The sequence below is a fragment of the Nomascus leucogenys genome, chromosome 22a, assembly GCF_006542625.1.
Source record: "Nomascus leucogenys isolate Asia chromosome 22a, Asia_NLE_v1, whole genome shotgun sequence".
NCBI classification, from domain to species: domain Eukaryota; kingdom Metazoa; phylum Chordata; class Mammalia; order Primates; family Hylobatidae; genus Nomascus; species Nomascus leucogenys.
In genome coordinates this window covers 140,800,836-140,816,124 of record NC_044402.1, presented here as the reverse complement: position 1 = coordinate 140,816,124, position 15,289 = coordinate 140,800,836, and the positions used below count along the sequence as shown (strand labels likewise).

The 15,289-nt window shown below is 59.3% G+C and overlaps 2 protein-coding genes across 2 annotated transcripts in view; one reads left to right on the top strand and one right to left on the bottom strand.

Moving 5' to 3' along the window:
* The window catches only part of ANKMY1 (ankyrin repeat and MYND domain containing 1), a 108,506-nt gene extending 102,795 nt beyond the window's left edge, over window positions 1–5,711 (top strand). The window contains exon 18 of the mRNA XM_030803648.1: window positions 5,139–5,711. Coding sequence (XP_030659508.1) covers window positions 5,139–5,185 — 47 coding nt within the window. The 3' untranslated portion in view covers window positions 5,186–5,711. The remainder of the gene's footprint in view (window positions 1–5,138) is intronic.
* A 551-nt stretch (window positions 5,712–6,262) lies between these two features.
* Window positions 6,263–15,289, bottom strand: part of GPC1 (glypican 1) — a 32,214-nt gene continuing 23,187 nt past the window's right edge. The window contains exons 2-9 of the mRNA XM_030803658.1: window positions 15,128–15,286; window positions 11,837–12,228; window positions 10,897–11,062; window positions 9,596–9,726; window positions 9,367–9,486; window positions 9,132–9,265; window positions 8,695–8,870; window positions 6,263–8,283 (exon numbers count right to left, since the gene is read on the bottom strand). Of these exons, the coding sequence (XP_030659518.1) occupies window positions 8,051–8,283; window positions 8,695–8,870; window positions 9,132–9,265; window positions 9,367–9,486; window positions 9,596–9,726; window positions 10,897–11,062; window positions 11,837–12,228; window positions 15,128–15,286 (1,511 nt within the window). The 3' untranslated portion in view covers window positions 6,263–8,050. The remainder of the gene's footprint in view (window positions 8,284–8,694; window positions 8,871–9,131; window positions 9,266–9,366; window positions 9,487–9,595; window positions 9,727–10,896; window positions 11,063–11,836; window positions 12,229–15,127; window positions 15,287–15,289) is intronic.

Here is a 15,289-nt window from a genome sequence, read left to right as displayed (position 1 = left end):
ACTCCAGCCTGGGTGACAGAGTGAGACTCTGTCTCAAATAAACAAATGATCATGTTATTGGCAAACAGAGACAGTTTAACTTCCTCCTTTCTGATGTGGATGACTTTTATCTCCTTTCTTGCCTAATTGCTCTGGCAAGGACTTCCAATAACACATTAAATAGAAGTGGTGAAAGTGGGCACCCTTGTCTTGTTCATGATCTTTGAGGAAATGCTTTCAGCTTTTCACTACTGAGTATAATGTTAGCTGTAGGCTTGTTGTATATGTCTTCCATCACGTTGAGGTATATTCCTTCTGTATCTGATTTGTTGAGTTTTTACCGAAACAGGATGTTGAATTTTGCCAAATACTTTTTCTGTATCTATTGAGATGACCATATGATTGTTATCCTTTATTCTGTTAATATGGTGTATCACATTTATAGGTTTTCATATGTTGAACCTTGCATCAACATATATCCACATCCATATGGAATCTGTCCATATCTACCCCAGCTTTGGAAAGTTTTCCACCTTTGTTTCTTTAAATAAGCTTTCTGCCCCTTTGTTTCTGTCTTCTTTTGAGACTTCTATAATTCACATATTTATTTTCTTGTTGGTCTCCGTAGGTCCCGTATGCTTTTTTCACTCTTTAATATTTACTCCTTTTTTATTCTTTTTTTTGGTTAATTGGTTAGTTTTAAATAATTTGTCAAGTTTACTGATTCTTTCTTCTGCATGATCGAGTCTGTTGAAGCTCTTTATTGAATTTTTCAATTTTGTGATTGTGTTTTTCAGCTCTAGGACTTCTATTTGGTTCTTTTTTATGATTTCCATTTTTCTATTACACTTTACATTTTATGCATTTGTTTTTCTTATTTTTTTGGTTGTCTCAGTTATCTCGCATGTTATTGAGTTTCTTTAAGATGATTGTTTTGAATTGTCAGGCAATTTATAGATCTTCATTTCTTTGGGATCACTTACTGGAGCTTTACTAGTTTCTTTTGGTGGTATCATTTTTTTTTTTTTTTTTTTTTGAGACAGAGTTTCGCTCTTGTCACCCAGGCTGGAGTACAGTGGCAGAATCTCAGCTCACTGCAGCCTCCATCTCCAAGGTTCAAGTGATTCTCCCACCTCAGCCTCCCGAGTAGCTGGGATTACAAGCATGCACCACCATGCCCGGTTAATTTTTATAATTTTAGTAGAGATGAGGTTTCACCGTGTTGGCCAGGCTGGTCTCGAACTCCTGACCTCAAGCAACCTACCTGCCTCAGACTCCCAAACTGCTGGGATGACAGGCGTGAGCCACCGTGCCCAGCTGTGGCATCATGTTGGCCTGATTCTTTATTATTCATAGAGCCTTGCATTGGTGTCTCAATTTGAAGGAGCAAACACCTCTTTCAGCCTTTACAGAGTGATTTTGGCAGATAAAGATCTGTTGGGTCTCTGAAGGGATTGCCTCCAGGATTAGTTTAGTCACATGGCTGCTGCTGTGTCTACAGTGGGGTTTGTGGTCGGTGGGCCTATTCAAGGAAGGAGCAGGCGTTGATCATGTCTGGTCCCTGGGCAGACTGGAGTGCCTCTAAGACCTTGAGAAATAGGGCTAGCTCTGGGACAAGGGTGCACTCAGTCACTGGGTGAGTCCCTGACAGGCAGGACTGACTGTGGTTAAAAGGAGATGAAACCAAGTCACAAGGCCACTTTAAGGTTCACAGCTGAGGCTGAGGTCTGTAGGCCTGCCTCTGGGGGCACAGATGGGCACTCCTTCTGTCAGGTGTTTGGGGTGGGCAGGACTGCCTTCAGACCATGGCGGAGTGGGGCTGGAGCTGGGTCACAGGGCTCTTTCAGCCTGTGCAGTTGTAGATTGGTAGGCCTGCCTCCCAGCGTGCAGTTGTAGATTGGTAGGCCTGCCTCCCAGCTTGCAGTTGTAGATTGGTAGGCCTGCCTCCCAGCGTGCGGCCGTAGATTGGTAGGCCTGCCTCCCAGCGTGCGGCCGTAGATTGGTAGGCCTGCCTCCCAGCGTGCGGCCGTAGATTGGTAGGCCTGCCTCCCAGCGTGCGGCCGTTAGATTGGTAGGCCTGCCTCCCAGCGTGCGGCCGTAGATTGGTAGGCCTGCCTCCCAGCGTGCGGCCGTAGATTGGGAGGCCTGCCTCCCAGCATACGGATGGGCTTGTCTGTCAGTGTCCCTGGGTGGGCAGGACTGCTCCAGGACTGTGACTGGGGAAGGATGGAGTAAACTCAGAACCATTTCAACACCTTTTGTGGGATTCTGTGGCCTAAGTCAGGCAAGAGTGTCTCCCAACACGTCTTTGGGAAGGCAGGGCTTTCAGACTGCAGCTGCGGGGTTGGAGCTGACTTACAGGGCTGTTTCGGGATGTGCAGTGGAACCAAGGTTGGTGGGCCTGCCTTCGGGGGGATGGACTGGTGTATCTTCCAGGAGGTCCCTGGGCAGTTGGTTCCTGTGTCAGGAGAGCTAAACAAGGCTGTTGTTGAGTCCACAGGCGGACGAGGCCATTTCTGGATCTGCAAAGGACCCCATTTGGCGAGCCTGCAACCTGGGTGCAAACCTGCCCTCTTAAAACAGCCCTTCTCAGGTGGGCTCCATCAGGATCTCACAGCCTCCTACCAGAGTCCTGAGGCTCCCACGAAGGCACTTTTGTGTGTGGATGACTGCCAAATTCTTGTTGCAATGGGTGGCTAAAAGCAGGGGGTCCCCTGTTCTGCCATCTTGCTGACATTACTTCCACTTGGTACTTTTTCCAATCTCCTTATTTTTTCTTTTTAAAAATGGAATTGTTCTATCCTTATGGTTTCTATGTCTCCCCATTTTCTCTTTGGTAACACAAAACACTTATTTTATAGATCATTTCAGTTTGCTCTATCATCTAAAGTTCTCAGGGTGCTGGCTCTGGTGGCAGATTTTATTTTTTTTTTCATTTTGAAATTTTAAAGAATCTTGTAATCTCAGCTACTTGGGAGGCTGAGGCAGGAGAATCGCTTGAACCCGGGAGGCGGAGGTTGCAGTGAGCCGAACACCACTGGACTCCAGCCTGGAGACAGAGACTCTGTCTCAAAAAAAAAAAAAAAAAAAAAAAAAAAAAAAAAAAAAAGAATTTGAGCTCCTGTTCTGAGGCTTTGTGATTTCTCTGAGGGAATCTCACTTCCTCACTGTGGACAAACCCTCTAGGTACTTTTGTATTTACTCATTATCTTTTGTCACCAGCCACTGATTCTTCAAGGAGGTTTTTTGTTTTTTTGTTTTTTTCCCTGCCCAGATCCCTAGGCAGCAAAAGCTTCCCTGGCCCATCTCTGGCAATAAGGAGAAATTTGTCGTTTCTTTGAGGTGTCCGGGTCACCTGGGGTTCCAGTTCCAGCTCCCAGCCCTCACCCAGGTCTGTGGGCACCCCTCACTCCCAAGCTTCTATCCTGAGAGGGTATTTCTGTGCCTGATACACCACTCTCTCCGCTTCCCATTCATTGAAGCCTCTCACTTTCTTTTTCTTTTCAGCATATGAGGTTTTTAGCTCTCCTGTGACCTCAGATAGGTATTAACTTTGTGAAACTGATGTTTTCCAGAATTTCAACGTGTCTGTGAGGAAAGGGGGTTATTTTAGCTGAGTCTACTGTTGCTGTCATCATTTCAAAGTCAACGTTTCCCAGTGTTCGCTCCTGTTTCTTGTAATTCTCACATCAGGACACTTGGTCTGACTTCCCAGGCCGATGCTGCATATTTTGACGTCTCCTATAAGTTTTTTACTGGCTCTTTTTTGTGCTTTCCCAGGTTGAGTATAAACATGGGTTTGTGCTAGAAACCATGAAGGTTCCTGTTCATATTTCCAGGCCATATGAAAGAAGGAGGGAAATGTTTAGACTCACTGGTTTTGCTTTGTGGGGTGGCCTCTTCTGGGAGGGGCTCCTGTGCACATGAGGACAGCTTGCTGGGCAGTGACTGCCTCCGGCTCATCCACAGCCCTGGTGTCTGTGAAGCCTGTGTGCTTCACTGCCCCTCACCCACCCTCAGGAAAGCTGTGGTGGCCTTGTTGGGGTCTCTCAGAACCCCACTTTCCCTAGACTCTACCCCCTTCTTTGATGGCTGTGACACATGCTGTGCCACCAGCCTTCAGTGTCCGTTGGAGAGATGGACGCCCAGTTATGGTCCTTCCATGATTTCAGTAGTGGCTTAGGGCAGGAGGAAGGTGGACTGAGAGGTGGGAGTTAGTCCTCTGTCCCAAACTCAAGGGAGCACTGCGATTATAAACGGTGTTTCTTGACAGAGGGCCTTGTCCCCAGATAAAGAATACTTAGGGTCACCTGGACAGGAGCAGTGTGTGCACCCACGGGTGTGTCTGTCTCTGTGTGAGTGCATGCGTGTGTACTATGCATGTATGTAATGTGTGCATGTGTGTATGGGCACGTGCATGTGTCTACGTGTGTGCATATGCATAAGCGTGTGCACATGTGCATGCATGTGTATGGGCATGTGTACATGTGAGTGCATGCATGTGCAGGAGGATGTGTGTGCACGTGGATATGTGTGCTTGTGTATGCACAGGGCATTGTACATGTTCATACCTATGTATGTGTGCATGTGTGTACATGTAGGAGTGTGCACATGTGCATGCGTGTGTATGGGCATGTGTGCATGTGAGTGCGTGCATGTGCAGGAGTGTGCACGTGTGTGGATATGTGTGCTTTGTGCATGCAGAGGACGTTTTGTGTTCATACGTGTGTGTGTGTGCACGTGTGATGGGTGTATGTTCGTGTGGAGCAGACACTCATGCTGGCCTGCCGGGGCTGCCTGCAGATAGTGTGGGACGCTGGGGCCACCCACCGCGGCTGGGCTGGGCTGCTCAAGGGAGGCTGACTGAGGGGCTGCTCTCTGCCTATCAGTGTGGGTGGGTCAGTTTGTCTCTGGCTTCTGGAATTCCTGTGAGGAACGGAGGGGGACTGAGAGCCAGTCCTGGCCGGAAGGGGTCTCTCCCTGAGCAGCCTCTTCGGGCAGCAGCGGGGTGGGCAGAACTTGGGAGCTCCCTGGTGGTCTGAGGTGTGGCCGGGCAGGCAGGGCTGAGACCGGCCGGGTGCCCCTGCCCACCCACTCCTGGCCTGGTGTCGGTTCTGCACAGGCTGCACATCGCACCTGTGTCCTCCTTTCCCTGACAGGAAAGATGCATTTGCCCGGGTTCAAAAAGGGCTTGTGGAAGTCTTGAAGCAGCTGGGCAAGGTGGTGCCTGGAAGCCTGAGATCCTGATGGCCGGACCAAACGCGTCGTCCACAACTACCGATGAGCGTCTGGCTGCTCGCCTGTCCCCTAGGGGCCCCGCCGAGCCCCCAGGCTGCATCCCCTGGCCAGCCAGGGAGAGGACTTCACCCCACCCTCATTTCCCAGGGGAGGAGCCGGGCCTCCGGGACTTGTGGAGGGGCCTGCAAGTGAGGACCGTGGCTACCAGGGACCTGGCGGCTGCAGATGCTTTGTGGCAGGCCTGCTCCTGCCCAGAGCTGTGACCTACTGAGCAGTGGACTTCAGCAGGGGTGGGTGGAGCTGCGTCTCCCTCCCGGGGTGCCCACCCACCCCTCTGTGCTCTCACGCTCACAAGGGGCCTGGAGGTCCCAGTTGCTAGGGGGCCCTAAGTATTCCTGGGTCCCAGATGATAGAAGCGTAATGTTAAAAATGTTCACCAGCCCACCCTGTAGTGGCTGCAGTTCTCAATAAAGAAGCTGAGGGACACACCCAGGACAGTGGGCGCTTCTGCCAGTGCCGCTGTGCCACTTCCCAGCTGCTGGCCATGACCCCACAGTAACAGGAGCGGGGCTGTAGGGAGCCCCTAGGGTTACGCAGGACCCTCCGCCTTGGGAGAAAGGAGGCTGGGGACAAACGACCACCAGGGCATCCTTGGGACAATGCTGGTTCCTTCTCTCTGGCCCCTTGGGTATCTCTGAGACCACCTGGCAGGAACCAGAACCTTCCAGGGGTAGAGGATCTCCGTGCTGTGTGTGCCCAGAGCAGGGACAGGAGGCGGGAAGAGGTAGATGGGAGGTGGGGCCTGCTGGAGGCCGTCTGGGTCTCCGTGCCCTGGCCTTCTCCTTCTCCCCTGCACCAAGGAGGGGGCGGACAGACAGACCTGAGTCTGCCCAGGGCGAGGTGGAGCCACAGAGAGGCTGAAGGGCACAGCTGGCAGGGGCTGCACGTTCACTCCAAACACGGAAGTGTGGCCCATGCCCAAGCCCCAGATGGACACACACACACTCTCTCCCTCTTTCTCTCTCCATGAGGCCTTGCCCTGCTGTAGGTCTCCAGCCTTTTATTCATACAAGGACTCAAAAGAACACACGTCACCCGCTGACACTGAGCGGTGGGGGGACCTTGTGGAGGAAGGACACAGCAGGCTTGGCCACTGCCCTGACCAGTGACCACTCAGGGCTGCCCCTTCCAGAGATGAGCGTCAGGTGGGGTCTGAGCACCGCCCCCGGGCCGTCTGTGTGCAGCGGGAGTGCTGCTGTCCTGGCGCCCGGCATCACTGTGCCAGAGTCCCCGGCCCACCCTGGCACTGGCAGGGTTATTATGGGGTGGACATGCCTGTGTTGGGGGATCCTGAACCCAAAACGTCTCAAGTCAGGTTCCAGAGAACAGAAGCCATGGGGACCTGACCAGCAACCGGGGACCTCTGTCCACTGTGCGGGACAGTGATGAAAAGCTAAGCAGCACTAAGCGGCCTCCTCAGGGTCAGTCGGTTCAGGACAGCTGCCCCCAGACCCTCCAAGTCCTCCTCCCCCTGCAGGACCCCTTCCCAACACCACACCACCCCTCCCCAGGGCCGCCTGGCAGCTGGGGCACAGGAGGGAAGGAGGGCCCGTCCAGGCCTGGGGCAGAGCCCTGATGGCCTCAGTGAGTGACAGGAGGTCACCAGGGTCCAAGGTGGGCCCTGTGTCCCTCCAGAGCTGTCTGGGAGGAGCGAACAGCTCTCCGTGAACAAGGACAGGAAGTGTCAGTAAATGGATGCACGTTTGGAAAAGCCCTTAACTATCCAGGTCCCCGTCCCCTGCAGCTGGCTGGGTCGGGAAGGGACCTAGGCATTCCCGTCTGCAGTGCGGGGTCTCACCAGCCACCAGCATCCCTGTGAGCAGGTGACAGCTGAGGGTCACTCTGAGCCCTGGCCTGTGTCACCCTGAACAGGGAGGCCCTGGTTCCTGATCTGGGTGAGGATGGGAGCAGGCGGGTCCCAGCTGCTCCTCAGCCCCTTGGGGTCCTCACACAGCCCTGGACCCCAGCAAGGCCTGCCCCGTGAGCCCCGTGTGCGAGGCGGCAGCCCACATCGGCAGAGCCCACGCTGCCTCCCTGGGCCTTGGGCCCAGCTCCCCCTCCTCCAGCAGAAGCGCAGGTGGGTCAGTGGCCCTCGTCTGCGCATGGAGGCCCCTCCCGCAGGTCTGTGGGAGGACAGAGTCCTCAGACCCCTCAGCACTGATGCTTTCTCAGGATCCACCTGCAGACGCTGGGGCCCCTCAAGGGCGCGGGGAGGTGGGGCTGGGCTCTGCAGCCTGCGCTGAGGGGAGGGTATCATGCATCATCTCAGAGGCTCCGCTAGACCCTGGATGGTGGACACCCAGACAGCCCTTGCGGGGCTTCTCTGGAGGCTGAGGGGTGGGCCAGGGCTGGCTGGTGGGCTCTGCTGGGAGTCCCAGCGGGAGGAGGCGGGGAGGAAGGCACAGGCTCGCTGTGGGCTCCAGCGGGTTGCTTTGAGGCCTCCTCTGTAGGCCTCGAGGGGCTGCTTCTGCAGCGGTGCAGGGAGCTGGGGGGGAGGATTAGGCAGCCGGAGGTGCCCCTGAGGTCCCTGAAATACATGGCTTGTGGGGACACTGGCTCCCAGCTGACCTGAGGACCTCATACAAAATTAAAAGGCAGAGAGGCAGGCGAGGCCAGGCCTGGGGCCGGGACCTCTGCACCTGCCCCTGCTCAGAGCCAGCAGCCCTCCCTGTCCCACCCCAGGCCTCTCCAGCCTGAGGTGAATTAAATATCATCTGTGTTGTATTTTTGGCAAAGTCAGTCCTTGGCCTCTGTCCCTGGGGCCTTGGGGCAGTTACCGCCACCGGGGCCTGGCTACTGTAAGGGCCAGGAAGAGGAGGAGGGGCAGGAGGAAGGTGGGGGGCTGGGGGCGGCTGGCAGCGGAGGTCTCCTGCCCTTCCTGCTCCGACAGGCCTGGGAGGGCATGCGTCAAGGGTGTCCGGGAGCTGGAGCTCTTCCTGCTGACCCTCCGGCCGCAGAGATCATCCAGACAGCCATCACCGCTGCCCGAGCCACTGCCGTCGTCACCTGGGAAGGAGAGGAGGCTCTGGCAGGCCGGTCCCCACAGGAGACCCCAGTGCAGCACCATCCTATGAGGGCCCCACATGCCAGGTGACCCCGACATCCTTTCGGTGTGGAATTCCAGGACCAGCAGCACCTGATCCCCGCTGACCCCTGAGGCTGAGAGACTCTCACTCCCTGGGGCTGCCTCCCTTGGTCCCTGGAGCCAAAGCCAGCAGACATCCCGGCTAGGCCTCCAGGGCGCCGCAGAGGTGCGGGGCTCGGTGACCGTGCCTGGGCAGTGCAGCGTCCTCAGACTCACTGTGGTGATGCTGGAGCAGAGGGCCCCTCGGGTGGGGGAACCTGGAGGGCAGTCACACCCCTGTGGCACCCCCACCACCCCGGCCCCTTGCCCGCCCGGCCAGGCCCTGCCCTCACTGGCGTCCTGGAAGTCCACGTCGTTGCCGTTGTAGGCGCTGCGCAGCCGGTTGGTCATGATCTTCAGCTGCATGATCTGCTGCCGGATGGTCATGTCCGGCTTGGTGATGTCAACCTCCACCTCCGGGTTGTTGATCTGGTTGGCCAGGCCGTCACCCATGACCTCGGGGAGGTACCTGGGGGAAAAGCAGGCAGAGCCCAGTCACTGCTCCAGCCCCTGCAAAGGGCCATCACCTGAGCAGGACACGCTCCCACACTCCGAGCCTGAGATGCCCAGTGGCCTCCAGGGACCGAGCAGAGCCCACGCAGGCCGCAGAGAAGTGGGGCTTGAGCCCTCCAGCAAGGGACGTGGCCCTGTGCAGACAGCACCCAGCCCAGGCACAGCCCAATGGAGATGGCATGGGAGGGAGGGCTGTGCCAGCCAGGCGGGCACCTACCGGCCTCTGGCCATCCCGTTCCAGCAGCGGTCATCACTGGCAGTGCTCAGGGCCATCTTCTCGCTGCACAGTGTCCCTGGGAGGCTGATCCAGAAGTCCTGGACGTCGCGGAGCTGGGCCTTGGCTTCAGAGACCTGCCGGGCAGCAGTCAGGCCACTGGGCTGCCAGGGCCAGCCCGCCCCTGCCTGTCTGCCTCCCTCATGCCTGGTCCGGTGGACGGGCAGGGGCCACTCACCAGCTTCTCCAGCGTGCCTGAAGGTGGCCTCTCCCGCGGGGCCAGCTTGCCCCGGCGCCGCTTCTCCTCAGGCCCGGGGCCCTGGGGGTTGACCTTGGGGTTCCCGCAGCCCTGGATGACCTGGGGAGACACTGCAGGGTCCTTGGGGGGCAGTGGGGCCCCTCAAGCCCAATGGGGCCACATCCAGGACCCCCGCCCCGTTGTGCTCATCATGTCCTCCTGCCCGCACCTTGGCTGTGAGCGTGTCCCTGTTGTCCTGGAGGGCGTTGATGGCCTCCGCCAGCCACGTGTGCACGCTGCCGATGACGCTCTCCACACCCGATGCACCCCAGAACTTGTCGGTGATGAGCACCATGGAGTCTAGCACAGGCGTTAACACACGTGCACACACACAGGTGTTAACACGCATGCACTGGCGTTCACACGTGCGCACACACAGACATTAACGGGCACGCACTGGCGTTCACACGTGCGCACACACAGACGTTAACGCGCACGCAGGCCTCACCACGTGTGCACGTTAATGCAGTCTTGACAGCACAGGTCAGCGTGGGAGATCCCACGCGTGCACTCAGGTTGGCCCATGTGACGTGTGCAGGCCACGTGCACTCAGCTTGGCCCACACCCACGTGTGCACCTGTGCCATGGGCACAGGTGAATACGCACACAGAGGCCATTCTGCATGCTTGCTGGCCTGCCGTGTCTCGTATGTCCACGCTGGCTCATGCAGGTGTTGACATGTACGTACGCTGGCTCACCTTAGTCCAGCTTGTGTGCACAGGAGCCCATGTGAGCTGGTGTGTATGTATGCTTTCTCACCTCATGCCCCCCCATGTACACCTTAGTTCATGTGTGTGTTGTGTGCATGGTGAGCACATGTACAAGTCAAGCTTATGCATTTTGTCAGCTCCCATCACATTAGCACACACCTGTTGGCCCCGTGTCAGCACATGCTAGCACGTGTGTTGGCATAGATGCATGCTGTCCCCCCTCCTGTAAGCATGTGTACATGTTAGTGGATCTGGATAAGCATGTACATATTAGCACACACGTGTTGGCATTGATGCGGGTCAGCCCAGCTCATGTCATCACGTGCACACAGGAGCACACCCCATACTGGTGGGCACTGGCCCAGTGTGTGTCAGCAAGCGTGCACGCCAGTTTGCATGTGTTAACCTGTCATGTGACAGTGCACATACGTGTTAGCTTAAACAAGTGCTGATCCTCGATGAGTCACATGTGTTGGCATCTATGCACACTGAGGTGCTTACTAAGTGGGGAAGGACAAGAAACTACGACCCCACAGGGCTCCCTCCCTGGCAGCTGCCCCAAGTCACACATCACTCAGGACATTCAAAAGGCACCCTGGCCCCTCGACCCTGCAGCGCCACCCAGATCTGGCCCGGGTCAGGGCATCCCTGATCAGGTCCCTGGGTCCAAGCCCTGAGCTAGGGACCACCCACCCCCCAGGACCCCCAGCCGTGCACTCCCCAAGACAGTTCCAGGCCGCTGTGGCGGGTTGGGGCTCACCCAGGAGGTTCCTCCACTCGGCATCCAGGTCGGCCTGGTTGGCGAGGCAGCCCTTGAGTACATTTCGGCAATAGTCAGGGCAGGGCCTGGCGCCGGGGACTCCCAGGCAGTGAGCACAGTAGACCAGCTTCATGACAGCCCTCGAGCACTCTGGGCCCAGGGGGACCTGGGGAGCAAGGGAGCCTGAGCCAGGCCCCAAGGCCCTGGGTTGCCTGGCCCCGGCCAGCCCCTAACGAAGCCTCAGGGTGGGGGGCTCTGGAGGGAAGTCAGGGGAGGCCTCTGCTCTGCCCCAACTCGCAGTGGCCCTCGCCTGACTCACAGGGCCTGCCAGCCCCGATGGCCCTCACTTTAATGATCTTGAGGGTCACAGGGAGGCAAGAATATCCTCACCCGCATGCCGCTGAGGAAACCAAGGCTCCGAGTCGGGGGTGACTTGCCCAGGAGCCTGGAGGTGGGGGCAGTTCCCACCCAGGGCATGTGGGTCTGAGGCTGACGCCCTCCCTATGTCCCAGCCGAGCTGGGTCTGACACGTGCCCCCCAAGGGACCAAGGCATCCCCCCTGGCCTGCGAGGCTCTGGGCCCCACCCTGCCCGGCCCCCATGCGTGTTGTTCTCTTCTGTCTCCTCTGCATCTTCGCTCCACAGCCTGGCTCAGCATCCAGCCCCAGCCCCTGGCCCTTCCCATCCTGGCCCATGATGGGTCTGGGCAGGGGTGGGCCAGCCCAGAGCCGCCTGCCCAGAGCAGGGCTCACATCTGTGGGTGCGCTGTTAGCAGGCCGTGGGCAGCAGCCAACGCAGGAGGGCCTGAGGCTGTGGGGCTGAGGTCAGAGGCTGGCCCAGAGGCCCAGGGACACAGGGTTACGTAGGGGGAAGAGGAAGTCCCTCGGGCAGAGCATGGGGGTCTGGAGGGGTTTCTGAGAGCCCTGGGTGGCTGTGCGCACCTGAGCCACCTTCCGGACCACGTCACTGGCCACGCCCAGGCCCTGCACAAAGGAGCGAGCAGCCACAAAGGCACGGGTGGCCCGCAGGCGCAGCTCTCTTGGGGCCTCCCCGAAGGGCCGCAGCGCCTCGGCCTGCTTGCCCAGGCAGTCCAGGTAGTCATCGGGCAGCAGCAGCTGGGGGTGCAGCTGCTTGAAGAGGCGCTCGAGCAGGCGGGCCCAGAACTCGGCCAGCGTCTCCTCCAGGTGCAGGCTGGCGCCGCGGTAGTACAGGTGCAGCTGTGAGTACAGGTCCCGGAAGGCCCTCGTGTTCTGCGTGTACAGCTCGCCGAAGGCGCCGGGGAAGGTGCCCTGCAGCGTCCGCTCCGAGTCGTTCAGCAGGTGCTGGAAGTGGTCTGCGCACAGGGAGGGGGCGTGATCGGGACCGTGTTTCCCCTGCCGTGGCAGCTGGACCACAGCAGGGGACTCAGCCCCGGGGGCCCACGGCTCTGAGGACCTTGGAGTCGGACGCCACACTGCAGCGGCTGTGGGCCCTGTGAGCACCCACAGGCCTCCCTGAGACCTCACCCCCTGGCCTGGGGAGCAGCGGCCCAGGTGGCAGGGGTCCTCTCTGGGGTCTCAGGGCCTCTGACTGGGGCTCCAGTGGCAGTTTCTGAGCTGAGCCCTGGGCAGGAACAGATGCTGTGTGACTCAGTGATCCCCTGAGAACACCCAGGGAGGGGCTGCTGGTGGAGATGGGGCCTCACTGGGGTAAGAGGGGCCGGGCTGGTCTGCGCCCCCCTGCCAGCCGCTCCTTCTCTCCACCGGTCCCCACTTGTGCTCCCTGTGGCCCCAGCCGCCTGCCCTGCGAGTCTCCAGGGCCGCTGCCCCTCCTGCCACTGTCTCTGCTGCTCTCCTGGGCTTCCTGTCTTCTCTCAGCTTCCGCGATCCAGAAGCTTCAGCTCTGAGCATCCCGGGCCTGTCTGAGGGCTCTGGGGGGCCTCCTGCAGCCCAGAACCCCAGACATCTCCCCTGCTGGGCAGGGGGTGGGGAGGCACAGGCTTACCCTCAGACCTCCACATGTGCTGCAGGGGCTTTGGGGAAAAGCCTCCGTACCCCGTGCCTAGATGGGACCCTGGACTTCCCCATCCCATTTGGAAGTGGGACTTCCAGGTCTGTAACTGCTCAGAGCATCCCTAGGGCTGTGGCCGGCTTTGCCCCGCAGGTACCGGGGGCTCGATGGCCCACCATGAGGTGCTCCAGGGACGCAGGGCAGAGGCTGTCCTCTGAGGCACGGGGGCTGTCAGGCCTGAGATCTCCGGACCAGCCCCCATGCTGACCCCTGGCAAGGCCTGGGGCTACAGGGCTGGCAGGGCTACAGAGAGCTCCCAGGCCGCTGAGGGGAGGATGGACGGGCCACACAGCTGTCCAGTGTCCGCCTCAGGTCCTGGCGCCTGGAACGCCGTGGCCTCTCCTGGAAAGGGGTGGCTTGCAGTTCATGCATTAGCCCAGACACACCTAGAGGGCCATGGGCCAAATCCAGGTGCAGTCCCCAGCTCTACCTCCTGCCAGGCCCCATTCAGCTGCCCCTGAAGGCTGGTGGGGGGGCGGGCACAGGGCTCCAAATCCCTGAACACAGCAACCCGAGGTCCAGCCAGGCTCCCCTCCTACCGCCTCCCACTGGCTCCCACCAGCACTGCAGACAAAGACCCAGGGGCCCTCAGCTGCCCCGGAGGCTGGGAGGGGCCAGCAGCTGCCATGGGCGGGGGTGGGTGGGGAGGACATGGGAGGTGGGGGTTGGACAAGACTCCCTGGGGTAGGGGCACTGGTGGGCCTTGGGCACATAGTGGGTCATTTTTAACACAAATGTCCCCAGAGGGTGTCTGTGTTTTCATGTCAAAGATAGGAGAGTCAAACAGGAAGGCTGGAGGCTTCCAGAGGGCATCAGAGGGAGGGCGGCGGCAGGGCGCTGACACGGGATGGGCCCCAGAGCAGGGCAGCGACACCGACCCCCTCAAAGCCAGGAGGAGGCAGGCGGGCAGGACGTCCCCAGGCCAGGAAGATGGTGTGATGGGCAAGGGTCTTAGCAGGAGAGGGAAAGGAGCAGGGCTGGGTGGCACGCTGGGGCGAGAGCCAGGGCTCAATGGCACTGGGGAGAAACTGAGGCCCAGGGCGCAGTGGAGGAGGTGAACGGGGTCCCTACACATGCGACAGACCCAAGTGGCTCAGGAAGGCTCCTGACTCAGGGTGCAGGGGCTTGCTCCCTGGGTCTAGCTGGGCAGGAGGAAGGAGAGGGAGCTTCTGACCCACTGCTACCCAGGTATACGCCAACAGCTGAGGTCCCGCAGCCCTGTGGAAATGGCCTTGGGGGCTCCTGGGGACAGGCAGACTCTCCCGGGAGCCTGGGAGGCCACAGCAGGTGTCCAGGAGCCGGAGAAGCAGGAACGCTGAGACAAACCCCAGGGCTCCAGCAGCAGCTGCCGACCCTCACAGCCACATGGAGCCCTGCAGCCTCAGCGCTCCCTCCCTCCTGTCTGCTCAGGCTCTCTGTCCCGGTGCCCCGGCTCTGCCCAGACACAGGGGTAGTACCTCAGCCTGGGCCGCCTCCCTCCACCAAGTCCTCGTGTTTCTGATCAGAGGTCACTTCGTGGGGGACCTCCTGACCCCACACTGTCCCCCTGGAGGTGCCTGCCACTCTCTGCCCAGACACAAGGCGAGGCCCAGCCTGGGCCGAGGAGTATGTGGCTCTGACACAGCAGCTGGCGGGCCTCGAGGCCTGCAAGGATCACTCCCCGGGGCCCCCAAACTCCTGCCCCGATATAAAGGGCTGGGTGGCGGCCACCCCAGGCAGGCCCTGCACTCTGCAGCCCTGTCCCCAGCCCTAGTCTCAGCCCTTGCACTGAGCTCCCTGGCTCCAGGCCACCTGGTCCCCAGGGGCAGCGGCTTGGGGCACTTGAGGAGCTGCAGGCAAGATTTGGCCAAGGCCCATCTTTCTGCAGGTGCTCGGGAGAATCTGCTGGTGACAGGAGCCTCTGAGCGGCTGATGGGATAGGCCCTCTGTCCCCAAATGTGCACTGGGAATGGGCTGTGCACACCCCCAGGGGGGTGTCAAACCCTGCAGATCCCTGCCTGAGGGCAGCCCCCAAATCCCAGCTGGGGCTTCAACCCAGCACCCTAGCCCCAAAGCACTAACTCCCCCACCTCCCCCTGCCAATCCCCCACCCTCCGCACTGACACACCAGGCAAGGCCCAGTGTGCCCCTCCCCCGATGCACCAGCACCTTGCGGGCCCCAAGCACCCCTGGGAGGCACTCACCATCGAAGCTGCGCAGCTGGGTGGCCAGCATGGCCTGCAGGGCGCGGCTGCTGTCCCGGAGCGCGGTCTCCAGCTCGGCACGGCTGCGGTTGGTCAGGTTCTCCTCCATCTCGCTGGTGCAGCAGGTGTAGCCCTGGGGGCAGATCCGCAGGTGCTCACCTG